The sequence below is a fragment of the Epinephelus lanceolatus genome, chromosome 13, assembly GCF_041903045.1.
Source record: "Epinephelus lanceolatus isolate andai-2023 chromosome 13, ASM4190304v1, whole genome shotgun sequence".
In the NCBI taxonomy this organism is placed as follows: Eukaryota; Metazoa; Chordata; class Actinopteri; order Perciformes; family Serranidae; genus Epinephelus; species Epinephelus lanceolatus.
In genome coordinates, this window is record NC_135746.1 from 27,323,839 (window position 1) to 27,344,181 (window position 20,343).

Below are 20,343 nucleotides of genomic sequence, written 5' to 3' on the forward strand. Positions count from 1 at the left end.
TTCTTGAAGACGTTTCGCCTCTCGTCCAAGAAGCTTCTTCAGTTCTAAATGACTGGTAAAGTCACAGGCTGTGTGGGTGTAAACCTTTACAGAGTCACTGAGGTCACATGTGAGCTCTTAATTTCAGAGTCCTTAAGGTCACAATGTGAGCTGTTGATCCACCTGGCCACCATGTGAGTCTTGAGTCTGAGGGTCACATGGGTCCAGGTGAGAATGGGTGTGAAGTTGTCTGGGGATGGATCCCAAGACTGCATTGTAGGGTGATAAGTGGTGCCGTAGGCCACTTCCTCTGTTTAACGATGGTTGTTCCAGTTTGAGGTAGATGGCTTCTTTCACGCCTCTTTCAAACCATCTTTCCTCTCTGGCCAAGATGTGCACATTGCTGTCCTCAAAATGTTATGACAGTACTGTTAATAAACCACATACTGCTGTATTCTGAAACATTTCCCCAAACATGAATAAATAGGAGCTGAAAAGATTCATTGCAGTCAGTTGACAGATAATTCATCTGCAACAATTGTGATGGAATAATCATTTAAGTAATTTTGTAGCAAAAATGCCTGAAACTTCTTTTGTTAGAAATTCTCAAATGATTTATTTTATCTCGTTTTGTTTCTACAGTTGTAAACTAAATATTTTGGGGTTTTGGATGGTATCTGACTGCGTGGATTCAAAGTAATTTCGTGGGGGTTGTGACTCAATATAAAATTACCTACTGATTTACAGACTTCTCTTTTATGATGTAAGTCTATGGGAAAAAGTCTTTTTGGGCCCCGTGATATCACATGACAGACACGGAAGTTGTAACTCCACATTTGGCCACCACAAAAATCAGCTTCAAAGCCCTGCAGTACAGGTCATAAACCCAACCCCTCTATGTTAGCAGATTGGACATGGCTCTGTCTCTTTTTATGAACCATTTTGAATGACTAATGTCTTACTTTGTAATGTAAATGATTTATAATAAAGATTTCAACCCCACTGGTTGGTTTATCTGTTTCTCTCAGGTCAAGTCTCGCATCCAAAGTGGAAATCTGCAGTTCCATGACAACATTGCAACTCTATCTGCTGCTGTTACTGACAAGTGGTTTGATGAGAAGCTCCAGAACAGAAAATAAATGGACCTTGTGGTGGCTGTTTTGTCAGCTCCTGTTTCCAAACTCAACAATAAACTTTGAACCTCAAGAATCTATGTTGTATTTTCGTTTTGGCACAGATGTCTGAAACATTGAATTGAGTTAACATTTTGATAGATTTTCCAACAATAGACAACCAACAGCGAATTATTCGGCACAGCAGTGTTACAGGTTTCTGCCAGGATGTTAGGTCACAGGAAGCTGTAACATTGTTTATGAAAAGTTCATGAATAAGACACAAAAATACAGCTTACTAAATGGTAAAAGCAGGACCCCTCAGCTGTTTTTATGTCATTTATTTCACTGCAATTTTAGTATATGCACCACTAAAGTATTGTAGTAAAGTACAATATAAACTAAAGCAGGTCCAATATTAGGTAATGTCTTTCTTGACTTTAATGAATTCTGATACCTTTATTGTTTTACATTATGTGTGTACAGTACAATTAAATTACCAAAAAGTAACCCACACATAGAAAACATGGTGATTGCTTGTTTTATTCCAACATAGGGGTTGATTTTAGGGTAACTAGAGTATGATGAAGCTACCACATGTAGTCTAATGTGTGTCTGTAGGAACGTGGAGGATTGTACAGACAGGCAACATTACATTGTTTTGCACCAGGACCCCAACTAACAAGTTCATCTGGCTTTGCTTTCGTAACAATAATGTACTCCTGCACTCTGATAGGGGGCATGAGGCTGCACGACAACAAATGGTCCCGTAACACCATATACCCACTGTTACTACAACTACAGTTAATGTTTTGAAATATGCGCACCTGCCTGGCTTCAAATTTTTTTTGACCTCAGCCCCTTCGATAGCTCAGTTGGTAGAGCGGAGGACTGTAGAGTTGATACATAAGACATCCTTAGGTCGCTGGTTCAAATCCGGCTCGAAGGAGGTAACTTTTTCATCGTCTATCACACGCTGAACGACCACCGGAACTATCAGCGGGGCTACATTAGCTAAGCTAACAAGCTAACACCTTATCTGTGCTGCTAGCTAGCTTGACAACCTGTGCAAAGTAAGCTAGCTTGTTGGTTCAACTGTTCATGAGAGGTAAGTTGAAAATGATATTTGTTCTGTTACTACAGCAATGGCTCTTGTATATTTTGGTACCATCTATCAAGTAAGTGTTTTAAGTGTGTATCAAAGAAAAACCTATTCAGCAAAAGTTCCTAATTTGACAGGTAACATAATTTATGGTAACACCAGTCTCGCCCTCAACCGGGTGTTGACTCGTCACTCAAGGTGTTAGCAATTAAGAGTAAGATACGAGTTCTTGTAACCTTTAATTTAATTTTTACCTTCCTTACCTAACGTTATTTATATTTTCTTAACTTTAATACGATTAAGTTTATATATATGTATAAACGCTTTTGGAGTTTTTGCTACCTGTCACTCCTCAAACTGTCCAACTGCGTGACGTCAGAAAAGTGGCTCCAGCATGGGGGATTAGCTCAAATGGTAGAGCGCTCGCTTAGCATGCGAGAGGTAGCGGGATCGATGCCCGCATCCTCCAAATCCTTTTATTTATTTATTTTTTTTAAAAAGCGGACAATCTTCTACCTCAGTGTGTTACTGGGTTTACAGTGCACAGGGATGTGGTGTTTGATGAAGACCCTCCTGAGGTTCTCAGATACTCCTGTGACATAAGGAATGTCGATGTTGTTTAGTTTTTGTGTCTCTTCTTATCTCTGCCCGCTCTGGGTCTTACAGAGTTTTTTGCAAAGGCCCAGCTGGTGTAGCCACACACGTTTTAAGTGCTTCCCTGATGTGTTTCTGTTTCAGTCCACTGTCTGTTGAGAAAGGATGACACCTCCTCTGTCCAAATCTTTTGACCCGACCTTAACAGTTAAGCTTTACATAATAAAACAGGGGTTTACTAGTTAAATTAAGAGCAAATGGGTGAGTTAAACTGTGTGGACAAAACATAAAAGCAACATTTGGTAGTCCCCGGAAAATGAATGTTTATTTTGTGACGTCACGTCCACCATTCCTGAATGGGGGATTAGCTCAAATGGTAGAGCGCTCGCTTAGCATGCGAGAGGTAGCGGGATCGATGCCCGCATCCTCCAGAATACTTTTCTATTGAGCTCCATCACAATACGAACGTGTCAGGACACTGGTGTTGTGCTCGTCTGCCGAGACATGCATGCAGCTCACTTACGGCTAGCCATAACTATCGACATTGGAATTACTTTTATGGCAAAATCATGGTAAAAAATGATATGATCTGCTCTTTGTGGTTCATCAATTGTGATGAATGAACAGAGGTCTCGTTTATGAACGTTTTATTTTACTCAGTAGAGGCAATGTTAACATTTCCTTGATATGATTGGTCTAAATTTGCAAGGTTTCCCAGATTAATAAAACCTACAAAGTATAAAACAAATCTCGGCGGGTACAGATTCAGTTTTGCTGATGCACCCATCTAAAGTTTTTTTTCAGACACTTTGGGATCAAGCCGCCATTTTGTATTTTGTGCTGTCCATAACTGTGACTTTCATACATGTAAAACTCTCCTGGTTTGAGAAAGGAGGAAAATTCTCGGCAGGTAATCATGCAATATATCAAACAAATTGATCCATATATGCTCCGTATTTACGTATATAAGCTGACGTCAAAGATTGCGGTGCATCATGGGGGATTAGCTCAAATGGTAGAGCGCTCGCTTAGCATGCGAGAGGTAGCGGGATCGATGCCCGCATCCTCCAAAGCTTTTCCTCTTCACCTCAAAGATAAACACATTTTACTGAACATTAGAAAGAAACAGAAAACGGTACTGTTACAGCCTGAAATATAACACATGCATTTTGTATTGCATTTTGTTGTGCAATAGATTAACCTTTATGACCTAAAGAGATAGCAAAAGTGTAACTAATATGCTATTATTACTACCTTGTAACAAAACCCTGTAGACTGTCCTCGGAATAATTATGCCATGGCTCATAATGAAAATAAAGTTGTGTACTAACAAGATTTTAAAGAAAATAATTACAGTATTTAAAAACGGACCAAGGTAGTGCAAATATGCTAATCCTGGCCCAATATATAGTCTTGAACTATATGTATTTAGAGTAGACTAGATGGTGATTGTTTTTAATGAAGCCAGAGGTGAAACTGAAGAGATTAAGAAAAAAAAACAAACAATTGTGGACCAACAGTAACTTGCAGAGGAAAAAATATAAAATGGTATATTAAATTACAAATATTTATGTTTTTTTTTCATGTCTTAGTTAAAAAAAAAGTGGGGTGTGGGTGTTATCAAGACATCACACTGTCATTCCACCTTTAAAAAGCACAAAAGACAACACCCACATTTACTAATCCAGGACAGTATTCACTACATTCGCTCTTATCCTTTTCAGGACTGTTGATTTATTGTCATAAAACAATCATCTTGGTACAATGACACTGATTTTTAAACATTGGACAGCAGAAACATAACATCTTGGCAACTGAAATAAATGAACATAATAACAGAAATGAATTAAACTTTCGTTAGTTGACATGAAGTGAAATAACTTGACATTTTATTACACTTTTTAACATGCAAAGCACGACATGAACCTGGCTTATAACTCTCCTACAACCCAGTAAAGCACATTTTCTCCACATGTAGCAGACAGCAGATCCATACGGAGAGTCATTCAGTTACTGTCAAACAAACACACGTCTGTACCACAAGAGTCCCCAACAGTGTCCACATTAATAGACCTGCAGCATGATGTAGATGTGCTGATGTCACCACCTACTGGTGAGAAAATAAATCCTGGGATGAGCAGATTAGTGTTAAAATTGCAGTATGACTTTCCCTGCCTGCAGACAGAGCACAATAATCAGCACACATACATGTGCAGGTCTAAACTGATGCAGCTGTTACATATCTCATGTGCTGGTGGTGCAGGTAGAACTGAACTTAACAGAAAGCAAGAGATGTGTTTAAAAACAGTAAAATCTGCAGTGTCAAAGGTTAACAATGAACTTTTATGCTCTGCTGTAACTATAACGGCACTCTTGAGGGCCAAAAAAATATAATTTCCTTACAATTTTGATCATCTATTAAATGTTAAGTATTTTAAAATGTGAAGATTTATTTGGGTTTTTGACAGTTAGTTGGACAGGATAAGCAATCTCACTATGTCAGCTAGAATTTTAGGAGGTGTGAAATGTGGTAATGGTGTGAAAAACAATCGTTTGCGTAAATTTAGGGTTGCATCCAAGACTTAAAAAAAATCTTTCAGAACGTCAGTGATGCTGGAGTTGGATGATAGAGGCTGGTTTATGGTGCTTTACAAGACACTATAAGGGCTTGTCAATGAATAACAATAACTCTGAGTTTAATACTATGAATTGCATTGAATTAAATCTGACATGCAGAGAAATGAACACATAAAGAAAGTAAGCAGAAGGGTTTGCAGCCTTCAGATTCACCAACACTCATTTCATCACACATCAGCATCAGTGAAAGCAGTTCTGCTATTTGAGTGTTTCCCCCAAAATGATCCTCAGCATCGTTTTGTCCTGTGTTTCTTCTACAGTGTCGTCCCGTTGTGAAGAGGCCAGCCAGCTTGGTTTGGTTTGGAAGCAGCGTCTGAGCCAATCAGCTTGTGGAGCATGTCCCCCGGTGCTGTCTCTCATCGGCTCGCTTTCTGCTCCAAGTGTCCAAAAGCAAAAAGGTATCCATTTGTCTTTGTTTTGTTTTCAATGTCAGTGCAGAGTTAGAGCAAGCAGAAGCAGCAGGGGAGCATCCTGACAGCAGGTCTGAGTGGTGGAGGAGGATTCTGTCTGCTCGCTGCCTCGTGGTCACCTCTCACATGAAGTCGTCTGAATCATTACCATCCTGCAAACGACAGGCAGCGACACACAAGCGAATGTGGTGAATGTTAGGAGAGCTGGTGTCAAACACTTTTCTTTTACTGAATGAAGTGTTCTTTCTGCTTCATTCAGGCTGTTTATCTCTATAATAATAATAATAACTCTTTTTTTCACTTGGCACTGACACCAACATAAATCATAAAGTAGGGAAAAAACTTGACACTTTCTTTGAGTTTAAAACAAAATATAGATCAACAGATTTGACCTCACCGCATTAGTCGACATATTTTCACTCTTCATCAGTGTGCTGTAGCTCCTGGAGAGAGAAAGACAGTGATAATCACTTGAAAGGTTGAATAACAGAATGAGCAAACTATTTCCCATCACTAATACTGTCTTTTTTCTATCTGAAAACAATCTCATGGAAAAGAACAAACCAAAAAACACTTTAACATCAGATCTGCAGAAGCACCTGAGCTCCTCCTGTTCTTTTTTCCTCTTCTGCTCCTCCTTCTCCTTCCTCTTCTGTTCTTGGAGCTGAGCCTTCTTCTCGTTCCTCTCCTCTCGGTCTCTCGACTCTTTCTCTGCCGCTAGGTCGGGGTAGCGTTCTTCTTTTGTTTTCTCCAGGCGGTTTACAATCTCGTTGACCTTCTTCTCCACTGCCACGATCTTCACCTGTGAAACACAGCGAGACGTGACACACCTGAGCTGATCTATCAGTGACAGTAACACACTCGTGATGTGGGAAAAAGAGCACTTGATATTGGGCAACATAAATAAAACTGGCTCGACACTTCTCAGCAAACATGTTGTAACCCTGATATTGAGCAGGAAGTTGTGAATTTCTATTTGCTGCCTGTAATTTATGTAAGTATAAAAACGCAAAGTTAACACGAAGCGTTCGTCAGGTTTAATCTAATTTAGTTTCACACTCCCTTTATACCCATTTTTTACAGAGTTAAGTGTTTTTATTTCAGTGCTGGTTTACTGACCTCCTTCTGTCTAAAGAAGCCGATCTGTCCGACGTCCATGTCTCCCGTTTTCTTCAGGTTGGCCCATGGTGTGTAAACCACATTGATGTTGTTCATTTTACAGCCTGACAGCACACAACACAGTTTGATTTATACACAGAAATATGTGTCACTCATGGCACCCATTGCTTGTACCTGATGCCAGTCAATCTACAAATGACATGACGTTATCAGGTAGACGATCTTTACCTTGGATGCTGTTGTTTTTCACCAGCTGTGCGCAGTCTATCAGCACCTCAGGGGGAATATCATCTATTGTCTGACCCTAGAAAAGACGCAGAGCAATCAGCAGTGCCTCTGTGCATTAAAAGCATCGGCGTCCCACAGACTATTTGTTTGGTGGACAGTTGAACAGCGTCTGAAACCCCTGACCCGTCTGAGAATTTTGGTAACTTTCCAAAACTGAAAACCTGGCATTCCCACCCTTTTTAAGAAGTGATTGGTCAGTTGCGCAGAGTTCTCTTTCAGGCTCTTTTTCATTCATTACAATCCAGTTCCATGACTTTTTTCGTGCATATAAATGAATGCCCCTGAAAAATGCCCTGAATCAACAAGATCTGGTGCCCCAAAGGCGGCTCTGGAGAAAGTCTGCTGTGTTCAAGGGCTGAAATACACTCTTTACATCAAACTGAGCATCACTGTTGTTAAATCTGTGCTGCTTTGCACAAAGCAACATCGGCCAAAGATAAAGAAATCTTGAGTCTGTGAAAGTTAACTAAAGCTAATATGATTTGTACTGATGATAAAATTGTTAGATAGCCATTACTGCATTAAGACTGAACCAGAACTCAAACTGTAGATGCACTTGTATGTCATGTGTTGACTCCTCACCTTTGGCAGTCTCAGATAAACGTGAGCTGAAGACAGTTTGTCCACATGAAACCTGGACGTGGAACAAACAACAAGACATTAACTTATAATAATCATAGTGGTATTTCTGTTAATTTTGCTACAGATGATTAATTATTACAAGACAATATTTCTGACATGTTTTAAGCACTGTACGTGTTAAAGTCTCACCAGATGTCTTCAGGCCATCCGTACTTTATCAGATCCTCATCTGCAAAAACAACCTCAGCATCATTTATGGAACATGACAAATACTTCTTCAACAAAGTGACACAATATTCAGACAGACAGCTGAAGACAAAAACTATACAACGAGCAGCAACTGTGAAAAAGGGTGTGTTTGTGTTTGAGATTATCTTTGCTCCAAGATAACGAACTTACTTTCATATTTGTCTTTTCCCATGTAGATTGTGTAGTGAGGGTTCACCACTGAAAGACACACGATACATCGATAGTTACTGAGTGAAACAGCGATGTCAGCTGGCACAAAACACACAAAATCACTTAAAATGAAAATAAAGCTAAAACTATTGGCTAATCAGGCTACTAGCTAGCATTGCTGCTAACTCAGCTGTGGCTTCACTTACCGGCACTTGTGAAGTAAAACACCATTTTACATGAATTAAAACTAGCCACTAAAATATGAATATTATGTGTTAGTAGTTTGAAAGCTAACACAGCTAATTATGGATAAGAAGAATTATAATATAAGCTGTATTGCCGACTGATCGCTGCTGCTGTCACTTCTCGCATGTACGAGTTGACCCAGGAAGTTGTAAGCTAGCTGCGCTAAGCTACATGGAGTTAGCGTGCACTAGACAGGAAGTATCCACATTTGTTTCCAAAATAAAAGCTTGACATTTACAAACGTACCACCAAATATTTTTTCGTTTGTTGATATATTTTACTGTCACTGTTATGGACATCACTGCCTATATGCTGCCTAATGAAAACAATAATAAAAAAAATATGACAGACATATTGCACATTATGTCATTAAATAAGATGCAAAACATATGTTTCATAAGTCATCAAAACATACACAGAAGAGGAAAAACGTGGATGACAAAGCAGAAAAAGTAGTAAGTAAAATAATAATGATTATAATAGCAATATTAACTTTAATTGTATAAGGCAGCACTTTCAAAAACAAATTACAAAGGGCTTTCCAAAGTGCTTTATGAAAAGGTGATCTTTCAGATCAATTAAAAATAGTCATCTCTGTACTTTTTATCAAAAATGGTTGAAATCAAAGATGTTTATTTATATATGTAACATTAGAATTTCACGTGTCTATCATAGACGGCTGACTTCATTTCTATTTACTGGACAAGCACCTTTTATTTTGAAGGTAAGCACCAGAAGTCCCTCCGCGCCTTTACTGTGGTAGCTTGATTATGAAACATCGTGTTTCCGTTTCCGGTCTAGTCTGGTTGTGCAATTTTTTTTTATAGACTGGCGCGCGCTGTTCAAAAACACAGAGAAGAAACGCGGGCAGAGGCAGCAGTGACTTCAACTTTATACCGATATTTAGTTTTTTTTTTTTTTACAGTACGACAGAAACGTGTCCGGTAAGATATATTGTACTTGTTTACGGTTGTGATTTCGGTGCTAGATATTTTAGTTGTTTCTCCCTTAAATGACGTATTTACGTAAAAGTAAGTTTATGTTACGAAGCCCATCAAACAACTGTCCGAAGATTACGTTTCTGTATTAGCTAACTGTTATAAGTTAAAACACGGACAGAAATTGGAACAAACACGTTGTTGTTGCTCGATATATCGACATGTTAGCTAACGGTAGTTTGTGTCGGAGCGTCTCCTTTTGTATCAGCTAGCTAATCATCCCGCCAATTATTTATTCATCTCCACTTTAGCTGTTAAATAAGCGCTTCAGTAGCTAACATGTAACGCAAAGCTAACCTAAGATAACGTCCGTGTCGAGATAAATCACATTTGTGCACAGACAAGATGAAATACGGGTTTGTTTAAGGTGTTAACACTAAATAGAAAGCGGTGATCAATATGCAAATCTAGCTACCAGTAACCCTGATGTTATTGACCTCGGCGGCCTCCAGACGCTTTACACACTGTGGCATTGAAAAAGCCAGTCCAAACTAATGTTGGAAAGCTGCCTATTACAAGTCAGGTGCACTAAAATGACCTACAGGTGTCCTACGACCTTTTACTGCCACCAGTAGAAAGCTTTGTGACACTGCTAATGGCGGCTGCAGTAACGTTACGTCTACTTTCATCAGTGTTTATAAAGAAATCAAACAGTGACGATGTAGAAATTAGTTGTTTTTTTTTTTTAACATAGTCTGCATGGTGGAGTGTTGTATTTACACGACACATCCTGGCAACACGTCCAGTGATCATTAAAATAAAGGGCACTAAGAATATTATGGTAATGGTTATTTGTTGCCTCACAGTATATCATAATATATATTATTTCTTAAAGGGGAACTTCACCCATTTTTCAAAAATTCATGCATTTGATTCCTACGGTCTAAGACGGTCCAAAAATAGATAAAAAAAAAAGAAAATCTCTAACCCAAATCCAAAAACTAGAGTGCTAAAACTCAAATTTGTGATGTTATAGGATATAAAGTCTGGATCTGCTTCATTGACAGTAAATTGGGAAATATGTGCCAGATGATACCAGGGGAATGTCCTGAGTATATTGGTGCATTTTATGTGCTAGAGCTGAGACCACTACAGTAGAATAAAGCTCATTTGGGTCCACAAAATCAGGCTCCCATAAATTGTCTATGGAGCAGCTCCAGATTTTATACCCTATGATGACATCACAAGAGAGTAGCTCATGTTCAAAAATATTGGCCGAACTTTCATAGGACGTGTAAATAACACTGGAATTCCTAATTTATGTGGTGCTCGCCTTTCACTTGAGGGATCTCTTTATTTTCCTGTACATGCAGTGTTACAGTAAGGTGTAAAGATACAAACATGTTAGAGGGTAAATGCTTTCCCCCTGTTTTATGAGTTTTAGAGGTGTAACTGGATGTATATTAAAAAGGAGAGCAGTGAAGGAATATTTTGAAGCTGAAATGCTCAAAGTTGTGATATTTTATTTTGTGTGTCTGTAGAGTGAGGTTTGAGAAGATGATGCCCACTACTACTACCAGGAAGAGGAAGCTCTCCTCTCTGGACTCTGACAGGTGAGTTATGAACACATACAGAAATGTGTCCATAGCAGAGATTATGAAAAACCAGAGGCTTTATTGAAACCTGGTCTGATTTGTAATTTTGTTCACCTATTCTTTGATTAGATGGTTTCTGATTCAAGTTAACAGTAGCTAAATGTAGTCTCTATCATTCAACACTCTTTCTATGGTACTTCTTTGGTACTTGATCCAAATCTTGGGCATCATATTGACACTAGAATAGAAAAACTTCAGACACTATTCAGCCCCTAAAACAAACAGTTGCACATATTGACAACTGTGTACCCTCGTGTGAGCAATACACGTGTGTGTGTGTGTGTGTGTTTTAATTATTGTAATATTTGGATTCTGTCATTTTCCTTTATTCATATTTTTACATCAAAGTATTCTGGTGTTATCATTCATGGTTGCTTTTGTTTATTTTTTTACATTACTATCTATGCTGTGTACTTGTTGGCTTTAAATTTTATTTCACATTAGTGCACAGACTCAAGTTTCAATATGGTAATTTATTTAAATCTACCAAGCCGTTCTGTCTGGGGAAACTGAATGAAAGCTGTGTTGTATCGGTGGCACTTGTTATTTCTCATCTCTCACTGTGAGTGATCTTCTGTTATGTTACCTCCAGTAATCTGGCCAAGACCAGGGTGAGGGAGGAGATGTCTCCTGTGAAGAGGAGATCTCCCAAGAAGCCCCCACAGTCTCCGACCAAGAGGCCAGTCCGGCGTCTGCAGAAGGAGAACTATCCCTCTCCACAGAAATCCCCACGCAGACCAGCAGGTGGGGTTGACTAGTGGGAAGTAGCATGGTTTGGGTTGAATTTTTGGGTCAGCAGATGTGGCTTAAAAGTCGAAATTAATGCTCTGAGTTAGGACATGCTTTCTTCCTCCCCTTCCCCACGTACAGTTGCAATCAAAATTATTTAACCCCCATTGCATATTAGGTTTATTGGCAAAATGTACAATTTTTGAGCTGTTTGCAATAAACAAAGTAGACAAGAACAGTTGAAATAGTTTAATAAAACTAATATTACCATGGTTTTTATCCAAATTCAACACAAAATGCTACTTTTAACCACTACTGCAGTCTCAAAATTATTCAACCCCCTGTCTCAAGCACACCTGGTGCAACTAATCAAGGGCTTCATTAGTTCAGGTGTGCTTGAGACAGAACACATAAATACCTGGACTGGCAAGGGTTTTGTTGAGAGTGACGTTTGATTGCATGTTAGAAATATGGCTAAGTCAAAAGAATTGTCCAAAAAGTTCAGAGAAGAAATCATTGCCTTGCACAAACAAGGAAAGGATACAAAAAGATAGCAAAAGCTCTGAATGTTCCTAGAGATACAGTTGGAAGCATAGTTCGCAAGTTCAAAGTTAAAGGAACAGCGGCTACACTACCTGGACGTGGCAGAAAGAGTAAACTATCAGCGGCTGCCACCAGATTCCTGAGGAGGCAAGTGTTCAAAAACTCTCAAGTGACTACAAAACACCTGCAGCAAGACTTGGTGGCAGCAGGCACTGAGGTTTCAGTTTGTACAATAAGGCGCATACTAAACTATTACTGAACTGGAGGCCATTGCCCATGAGGAATGGGATGAGATTCCTCAGGAACGCTGTCTGAAGCTGGTGTCTGGCTATGCATCACGTTTGCAGCAGGTCATAACAGCAAAAGGGTGCTCTACTAAGTACTGAAGATGCTCGTCATGAAGGGGTTGAATAATTTTGGGACTGCAGTAGTCATTAAAAGTAGCATTTTGTGTTGAATTTGGATCAAAACCCTTGTAATATTAGTTTCATTGAACTACTTAAACAGTTCTTGTGTAATTTGTTTATTGCAAACAGCTGAGAAATTGTATATTTTGCCACTAAGCCTAATACGCAATGGGGGTTGAATAAATTTGATTGCAACTGTATGTTCTCTCACACATACATCTGTATATCCACCTTTTGTTCTAGGCTCTCCAGCCAATTCACCTCGCAGATCTCCATTCAAGCCCTCGGTGGTTACAGGCTCCTTCTACGGCCAGAAGAAGCCCATCTATCTCACTCCACTGGAGAGGAAGGCGATAAAGGAGTCTCTGCCGCCTTCTCCTCGTCCTGCTCCATCCCCTCCTTCTCAAGAGAAAAAGAAGAATAACAGGAATGTTAAAGGAGGCAGCAAGCCGAGAAAGGCTGCAGGATCTAGTAATGCTGGGAAGACGAGTGTCAAATACAGCGGGACATTTACAAAGACGATCAAGCTGCCCAAACTTAACAGCAGGTGTGTTTCCATATAAGTCAGTGTCCAGTCAGAGCTGTTGATGCTTCTGCAGCCCATAAGTTTTTATATTTTTGTTAGAAGTCATATTTTTAGTTTTTAATCTTGTCTTTGCAATTGTTGCCTCATTTATTTCAGCAGTGTCCCCGCTAAACCGGCGTCCACTACAACCACTGCTCCCGCCGTCAGCGCTAAGCCAGCAGAGTCCAAGAAAGCGATCACCATCACGTTCAGCAGCCTGAAGCCCAAACCCAAGATCTTTGTGGGAGCTGCTTTCTTCGGTACAGGGAAGAAACCTACGTCCATGTACAAGAAAGCTGCACCGAAATCCTCCACCAGACCAGCTTCAGCTCCAATGAAAAGCAAAACTGTCCCACCACAGACAGAGAGTGAGAACATAAAGCCACCTGCTCCTGTGATGAACCAACTGGAGAAACATCCTGAAGAGGTGAGGGCAGCCATTACATCTGTTTATACTCTGCATATCAGTTTCTGCCACAACCAACATTTAACAAGAAACAAAAAGTTGATATCATTTTATCCTGGTTGTTGTCTGCAGGCTGCTGTCCAGCTGCTGGAGACAGAAGAGAACCAGCTGAGCACCAAGCAGAGAACCAAGTTTGATCCGCTAGACTGGATGGACTGTGTCGGCGAACAGCCTGTCGAACAGTCACCCAGGTGCTTTCCTTTTTAAAAAAAAAAAAAAAAAACCCTTAACTTTGGAGTGGGGGGAAATGTATTGTACCAGGTGATCAATAACCTTTGTCTTCTTCCCGCAGCTCTCCCAAAGTGCTTTCAGAGAAATATGGGATCACCAAGAGGCTGTCGATTGTGTTGACAAGGACTCCCACATCAAGTCCTACATCCATGGCTGAATCCCTCAGCGCTCAGGTACAGCAGATGTGTAAACGCATGTTAATCGATAGCATTTTATTCATGTTTAAAAGCCTGATTGTTGAACTTCAGTTTGATATAGCTGAACTCAAGACTCAGTTCTTAATCATCAGTAGACATTTGTGGCTGAATAATAATGATGCTCACCATGAATTCTTCAGCAAATCTTTTCTGCTGCTGTTGCTAATAATATTGAACTCCGCTTCTTCCAGGATGGAGGCTTTGAGCCAGTGTTTGACCTGAGTGATATAAGTGCCAACACTGACGCTGCCAGCCCGCCCAAAGGTACGGACACACGCTGTTTATTAGGGCTGTCCCGAATACCATTTTTTAACATTTGGACCTTCGGCAGAATTTATAACGAATATTTGAATATTCGTTCATGGCGGGCGGGCGGGGGTTGCTGTGGCTGTGCTGCGGCCGGGCTGCCTGCTCTCTACGGTTTTACGCCAGGCTCAGCTCCTCTCAAAGACTCCTTGCGAAGCACTCCTCTGGAGGTTTTTTGGACCTAATTGTATTGCAGAGTTTTGCACTGCAGCGACCGGATCTTTGCTCTCAAACCACAAAAAAATGTGATGTCTCCTTCAGTACATTATTCTGTGCTTTCTTTTGATTTTCACATTGGCTAGTCATCCTGTTTAATTTGTCTTTTGATTAAATCGGAACCGTTGAAACAAGTTGTAGGAAGCCTCTGCAAGTAATTGGTTGCTGGCAGACACTCTGTGCTGCAATAAAATGGTTAATCAGCAGTGCTGTGCACTGTAGAGCCGATGCGCTGCTGGTTCTGCAGGCCTGAATAGAATATAATGTCTATAGCCTTACTGTTGTGTACAGCATTTATAGACTGAGCTGAGTAGTGATGCGCGGGTCGACCCGTAACCCGTGGACCTGTGAGACCCGCAAATGGATCTGCGGGTCAGGCAGCAGTGATCGTCTGTTAAATCAGTCTGTAAATGATATTTTGACATTATTGCCTATTACTGTCATGGCATCTGAAGGTACTGTTGCATTGAGCAGGTGACAGTCTGCGGTCGTTTTCAAAACACACTTGTGTCACGCACTCCAAAAGAAAGTTGTTGAAACTTCAAACAATAATTTATTGTACAAAACGGGGGAAACAAACGTTGACAGAAACGGTTCCATAATTCATATTAAATTCAAAAGATAACGAAAAAACAGCTACAAGTTAGAGGGAATAGTGATAAAGTGGTAAAACTTGGCATTGATCCACAGCCTCAGATGGATGTGCTCAAGCGTGCCGTGCACAAGCTCCGTTGGTAGGCGATACTATATTTTCACATTTTTAACAATGCAATTTAAAAGTTTTGATTTTTATTGATAACCCACATTTACCGACCAAAAAAGACTACATTTAGCACCAAAAAAATGTGTTTAAAAAAAAAAGTAAAAAAAAAAAACAAACGAATATCCAATACCAAATTTTCATAATGAATACCTACCCATAGAAATGAATATTTGAATATCCGAATATTTGGGTACAGCCCTACTGTTTATAACAGTGCTGGTAACAGTTGAACATCCTTGGCTGATTTCACTCCACCTAAACTCTAACAAGTCACAGAGACTTCAGCAGCTTTATTGCATCCACTCACTCTGTTTTGTTCATGAAAGCTTTATTTAATATTTTTTGTTTTCTCCACAGAATCTGCAGCGGTGTATCCCATCTTTGGCTCTGCCTCCAAGAGGTGAGACAGTCCTTTAAGGGCCCGTACACATTCTGCATTTTTAGCTCCCTCAAATGTATTGTTTCCAACCTAAAAGCACGGAAAGCGCGCTAAAAAGCTAGAGCAATGGTGTTGCAATGTGCAAACATACCTGTGTGCCTACTTTTCAGGGCTGAATGGTTGCGTTCAGTTGTAGGAACACAGCACTGCATGTGAAAAGGAACAACCAATCACAGCTAGCTGACATCTTTACCTTCTTCCGTAAATATCAGATTTGTGTTAATAGATGTCCGTGGTAAATATGGAGGAGAAGTTGATCATTTCAGTGCAGGGCTATCCAGAGCTTTACATCTGTCCCACAGACAATATTAGGCCTAATGCATACCACAAAAAAACATGAGTGTGAGAAGATCAGCTCTGCAGTCAGGATTTCTGGCAAGTAGGCTAAGATATGGTGCTGGTTATGGTTGAAGAGGCACAAGAGTAGCACCCAGCGCCTGACCTCCCATTTTCCAGGCAATTAAAGACGAATTGTATGACACAGAACAAGAGGTTGGCACTGTATTTCCAGCCTGTAAAGAGATAAAGCTTCGAGGTTCTGACCATGTGACCTTGTTCTTCAGTTAAGACAAACAGCGGGAAGAAAGGGATGAGCAATTAAAAGTTTAACATTTTAGAACGGGAAGCTTTAAAGATAGCTTTGATGCGAGGATGCCGCTCATTATTTCCCCTGAGTGAAGCCCTAATAAGATATTTAATATGGATAAATATAAAAAGCCCTTGGTGTCAGTTCTTGTGCGTTCAAATAACTTCTGTCACTTTGAATTCAACATCAAAGCCCTTCAGTACCATGAGCTTTAGCATTAACCCTCTGACACTGCTGTATGTTCTGGTATTTGCTGTCCTGCAGATTAAAGAATGCAGCTCTGCGGCCACCAGTGTCCTGCAGCACCCCCTCTGGCCCGTTAGCGTCACTGCAGACAACTCCTGCAGTCAAAGAGCGAACTGTTCGCAGGAAGAAGGAGAAACAGGATGACGACCAGCTCATCATCGTATGTCAATATTAATGCCTTTAAGTGTGCCGTGTTGAGCACTATGTTGGGATAGCACAGAACATTTTTGAAGGCTGGAGCAGATATTTTGTATTGAAGCTGTTTAATTTATTTATGCCAATATTCTATGATTTCAATGGAAACTACAAACCGTGCATCAGTATCCCATCTTTTATTGGATTATTGTGTATTTATCTTCCTGTGTTCATTGACTATACTTTCCTTTGTATTTTCCCCGATCAGGACGCAGGCCAGAAGCAGTTTGGAGCGACGACCTGCACCTCATGTGGAATGGTGTACAGCGCAGACAACCCAGAGGACAATTTCCAACACACCCAGTTCCATCAGCGCTTCCTTGACTCCATCAAATTTGTGGTAAAAGTTGTTTCCTTCGGTCTCTCTGTGGACTCCAGTATGGAGACACTGACATGTAGAGGAAGTGCACAGATGATAAATCAGTGATTTCACAGCACTGTCATGTCTTTTGTTTTATTAACTTGCAGTATTTATTGTCCCCTCAGTTTTTTTCCTTTTTACCACTGAAATGATTTAAGTGTTTTTATTTGAAGTAGTTTGGTATTTAGCGGTGATCCTCTGCCAAACGCTGTTGGCACCAGTTTGCTTCATGGGGAGGTGAGTTTGTTCTGAGTTGTTGGCTTGTCACTGCAGCTTCTTCTTCCCTCTGTTGTGCTTCCAGGGCTGGAAGAAGGAGCGGGTGGTGGCCGAGTTCTGGGATGGAAAAATCCTCATGGTCATGCCAGATGATCCCAAATACGCTGTTAAGAAGGTAAGGGTTTGAACTTTAGCTGCTTTCTGGCTGCTTTCTTTGTATGCAGTATGGAATTTGATTTTAGTCATTTCCAGGTCTGGTTGAGTGAGGAAAATCATACTTGCGTCCAGACTATTGCCCCCCTATACTTTTGATGTGTCAGCCCTGTGATAGTCTGGTGACCTGTCCTCAGTGAACCCTGCCTCTGGCCCAAAGTCAGCTGGGATAGGCTCCAGCACATTCTGGACCATGAACAGGACAAGCAGTTACAGACAATGAATGAATAAATGTTTCTCCGTGTTGGTTTTCATGCCTTCTTCCTCACTGTGTGTGTTTGGTTTTTAGGCTGAGGACGTGCGCCGTGTAGCAGACAACGAGTTGGGCTTCCAGCAAGTGACTCTGAGCAGACCAACACAGGCCAAAACCTACCTCTTCATCAACAGGGAGCGCATGGTGGTGGGCTGCCTCGTCGCTGAACCCATACGCCAGGTAGGGCTGGAACTATATGTGCATGTGTGTGTGCGTGTATCCGTAGGTGTGTGAGATTTGGTTCTAGTCTATTCTCTTTTGTTAGTTGTCCATTAAGACCTTCATATATCAGTTTCCAACCTTTTCGGTGCCTTACAACATTGCATCCCCGCGTCACCCCAATAACATGCGACTAGTTTAACCAAATAGTGATATCTGTCTTTGTTTTATATGAATATTTTCAAAGTGTTAAAGAGAATAAATCATAGTTTTTGGCAAGGAGAAAAAACGTCACATTAAGAAATGTTATGTGTATGAACAACCCAAGAGTTTGTGTAACAGAAATGTGTGAAGATGCACAAAGACTCTAAAGCAATCTGTCAGAAAAGGCCTTGATATGCAGTATTTTTTATATATATATATATATATATATATATATATATATATATATATATATATATATATATATATATATATATATATATATATATATATATATATATATATATATCTCCCATTTTAATTTGGAAATAAAACACTCATGAATTCTCAGTTCGCTTGCAGTCAACTTAACCCGTTTAGTGCCCTGTGCTGACGATGTTCCGCTCTTTGTCCTGTCAGGCTTACAGAGTCCTCGAGCAGCCGGATCAACACAAAGACATGACAAAGGACGACTTCATGGAGCGACACCGGGCCTGGTGCTGCTCCACCGTCCCAGAAAAAGCTCTGTGCGGCATCAGCAGGATCTGGGTCTTCGGTCCGGCCAGACGACAGGGCATCGCATCACGCATGCTTGACACTGTCAGGTACGATGTGTCACACGCTCAGCTTCTTCTTCTACGTGTTGTGCCTTTAGCCATTTACAACTAATGTTAAGAATGGCCACAACAAGAAACATTAACACTTTTTTTTTTTCTTTCATATTAATGTGTGTTCTTTATTGGAGGTGGGGATGTGTGGCTGATGTAAATTTGTTACCAAGTTAGTCCTTTTTCCTTTTAAAAGCAAACCAGACTGTTTGAAAAGACTTTGAATTAAGCATAAATTTCACCTTCGTGTGGCTTGTCCAGATACAAACTTCTTTACCTCCAATTTTAAGCAGTGCAGTCAATTCCCAAACTTGCACTGGTGAGGTCTGTCAGGTAGTGGTGGCTAACACAGCAGAGCTATATGTTGTTGAATTCCTACGTAACAGTCTAGACTTCCGAAGAAACATCTTAGAAGAGTTGGAGCAAATATTCCTCTTCCCTCTGCCTTAAATATCTTTTGTTTTTGTAGGAGCACCTTCTCATACGGCAGCCATCTAACCGTGGAAGAAATCGCCTTCTCTGACCCAACACCTGACGGCAAACTGTTTGCGACAAAGTACTCCAACACACCAGCCTTCCTGGTTTACAACTTCATCGCATTAAGTAAATACGTGGATTAAAGATGTTTTAACTGACCGTTGAATTGTATTACGTTAACAGCTCTTCAGGCAATTCTTTAATTGCCGTTCATATGCAAAGCAGTAACAGTTCAGGTTTTTAATGCTGACTAGGCTTTAGTTTGTGAAGTGTGTGTGCATCGAAGCCTCAGTTGTATTCTGTGTTCAGGATGCAATAGTTTTTAAAGTTCTGTGATCGCTCAGTATTTATATTTGGTACTGCCTCGTTAACTGTTGAATGTTGTGTATACTGGCAGCGCTTCTATTCAGATGTTTATATTCAGCTTAATGAGGAGCGTGACACTGCAGAGAATGAAGATGTTTTCCAATTTTTGCACTGCAGAAAACTTTGACACGTACATTTCATATTCAACCTTTTTTTTACGCTACTAGTTTGAGGTTTTCTGGATGTTTTTTGAAGGAAAATATATTGATAGACCTGTTGAAAGGTGGATGCCGTTATTGTTTAGAGGCATTTTACGTTGTAAATACAGTTAATAAACATTGCCTTTTGTTTAACGATCATAAAGGCATTTCTTGAAAATGTTTTCTGTACTGATTGTATGCTAACGTTTAATTTTCTTAAAGGGGAGGGACTGTCAGTGGTGTAACTGTACAATACACTGTAGTTGCAAACATGTTATTAGAAAGATAGCTTTCAGTCAAATGGTAAAGGTCAAACAATAAAACCTAACATGACTTGATCATCACAGGCCTCAGCAATGCATGAACTAATTTGCTTTAAAGCTTTTAATACAATAATAA

The 20,343-nt window shown here is 40.1% G+C and overlaps 2 protein-coding genes and 4 non-coding genes across 7 annotated transcripts; 5 read left to right on the top strand and 1 right to left on the bottom strand.

Annotated features, from left to right (window-relative positions):
• Positions 1-1,951: 1,951 nt before the first annotated feature.
• Positions 1,952-2,040, top strand: trnay-gua (transfer RNA tyrosine (anticodon GUA)). The gene is given in 2 exon segments: positions 1,952-1,988; positions 2,005-2,040. It is a non-coding gene; the product is annotated as a tRNA-Tyr (tRNA).
• Positions 2,041-2,589: 549 nt separating this feature from the next.
• Positions 2,590-2,662, top strand: trnaa-agc (transfer RNA alanine (anticodon AGC)). Its single transcript has one exon. It is a non-coding gene; the product is annotated as a tRNA-Ala (tRNA).
• Positions 2,663-3,145: 483 nt separating this feature from the next.
• Positions 3,146-3,218, top strand: trnaa-agc (transfer RNA alanine (anticodon AGC)). Its single transcript has one exon. It is a non-coding gene; the product is annotated as a tRNA-Ala (tRNA).
• Positions 3,219-3,784: 566 nt separating this feature from the next.
• trnaa-agc (transfer RNA alanine (anticodon AGC)) lies at positions 3,785-3,857 on the top strand. The gene has a single exon. It is a non-coding gene; the product is annotated as a tRNA-Ala (tRNA).
• Positions 3,858-4,510: 653 nt separating this feature from the next.
• Positions 4,511-8,611, bottom strand: ccdc25 (coiled-coil domain containing 25). The gene is made up of 9 exons (XM_033647985.2): positions 8,429-8,611; positions 8,223-8,270; positions 8,013-8,052; positions 7,824-7,875; positions 7,182-7,257; positions 6,954-7,057; positions 6,434-6,636; positions 6,232-6,277; positions 4,511-5,986 (listed from the first exon to the last, which is right to left on the bottom strand). Exons 1-9 carry the CDS (start codon positions 8,451-8,453, stop codon positions 5,957-5,959), a joined length of 624 nt encoding a protein of 207 aa, XP_033503876.1. The 5' UTR covers positions 8,454-8,611; the 3' UTR covers positions 4,511-5,956.
• A 658-nt stretch (positions 8,612-9,269) lies between these two features.
• Positions 9,270-20,126, top strand: esco2 (establishment of sister chromatid cohesion N-acetyltransferase 2). 2 transcript variants are annotated; one of them, XM_033647788.2, is made up of 15 exons: positions 9,270-9,412; positions 10,948-11,019; positions 11,654-11,805; positions 12,984-13,287; positions 13,423-13,732; positions 13,844-13,962; positions 14,064-14,175; positions 14,391-14,463; positions 15,842-15,884; positions 16,774-16,915; positions 17,159-17,290; positions 17,613-17,702; positions 18,030-18,173; positions 18,774-18,958; positions 19,431-20,126. In XM_033647788.2, the coding sequence occupies exons 2-15, from the start codon at positions 10,964-10,966 to the stop codon at positions 19,579-19,581; spliced, it is 2,013 nt and encodes a 670-aa protein (XP_033503679.2). In that variant the 5' UTR covers positions 9,270-9,412; positions 10,948-10,963; the 3' UTR covers positions 19,582-20,126. The 2 variants fall into 2 exon arrangements, with proteins under 2 accessions (XP_033503679.2, XP_033503680.2); XM_033647789.2 differs by having other exon boundaries at positions 13,426-13,732.
• The last annotated feature ends 217 nt before the right edge of the window (positions 20,127-20,343 follow it).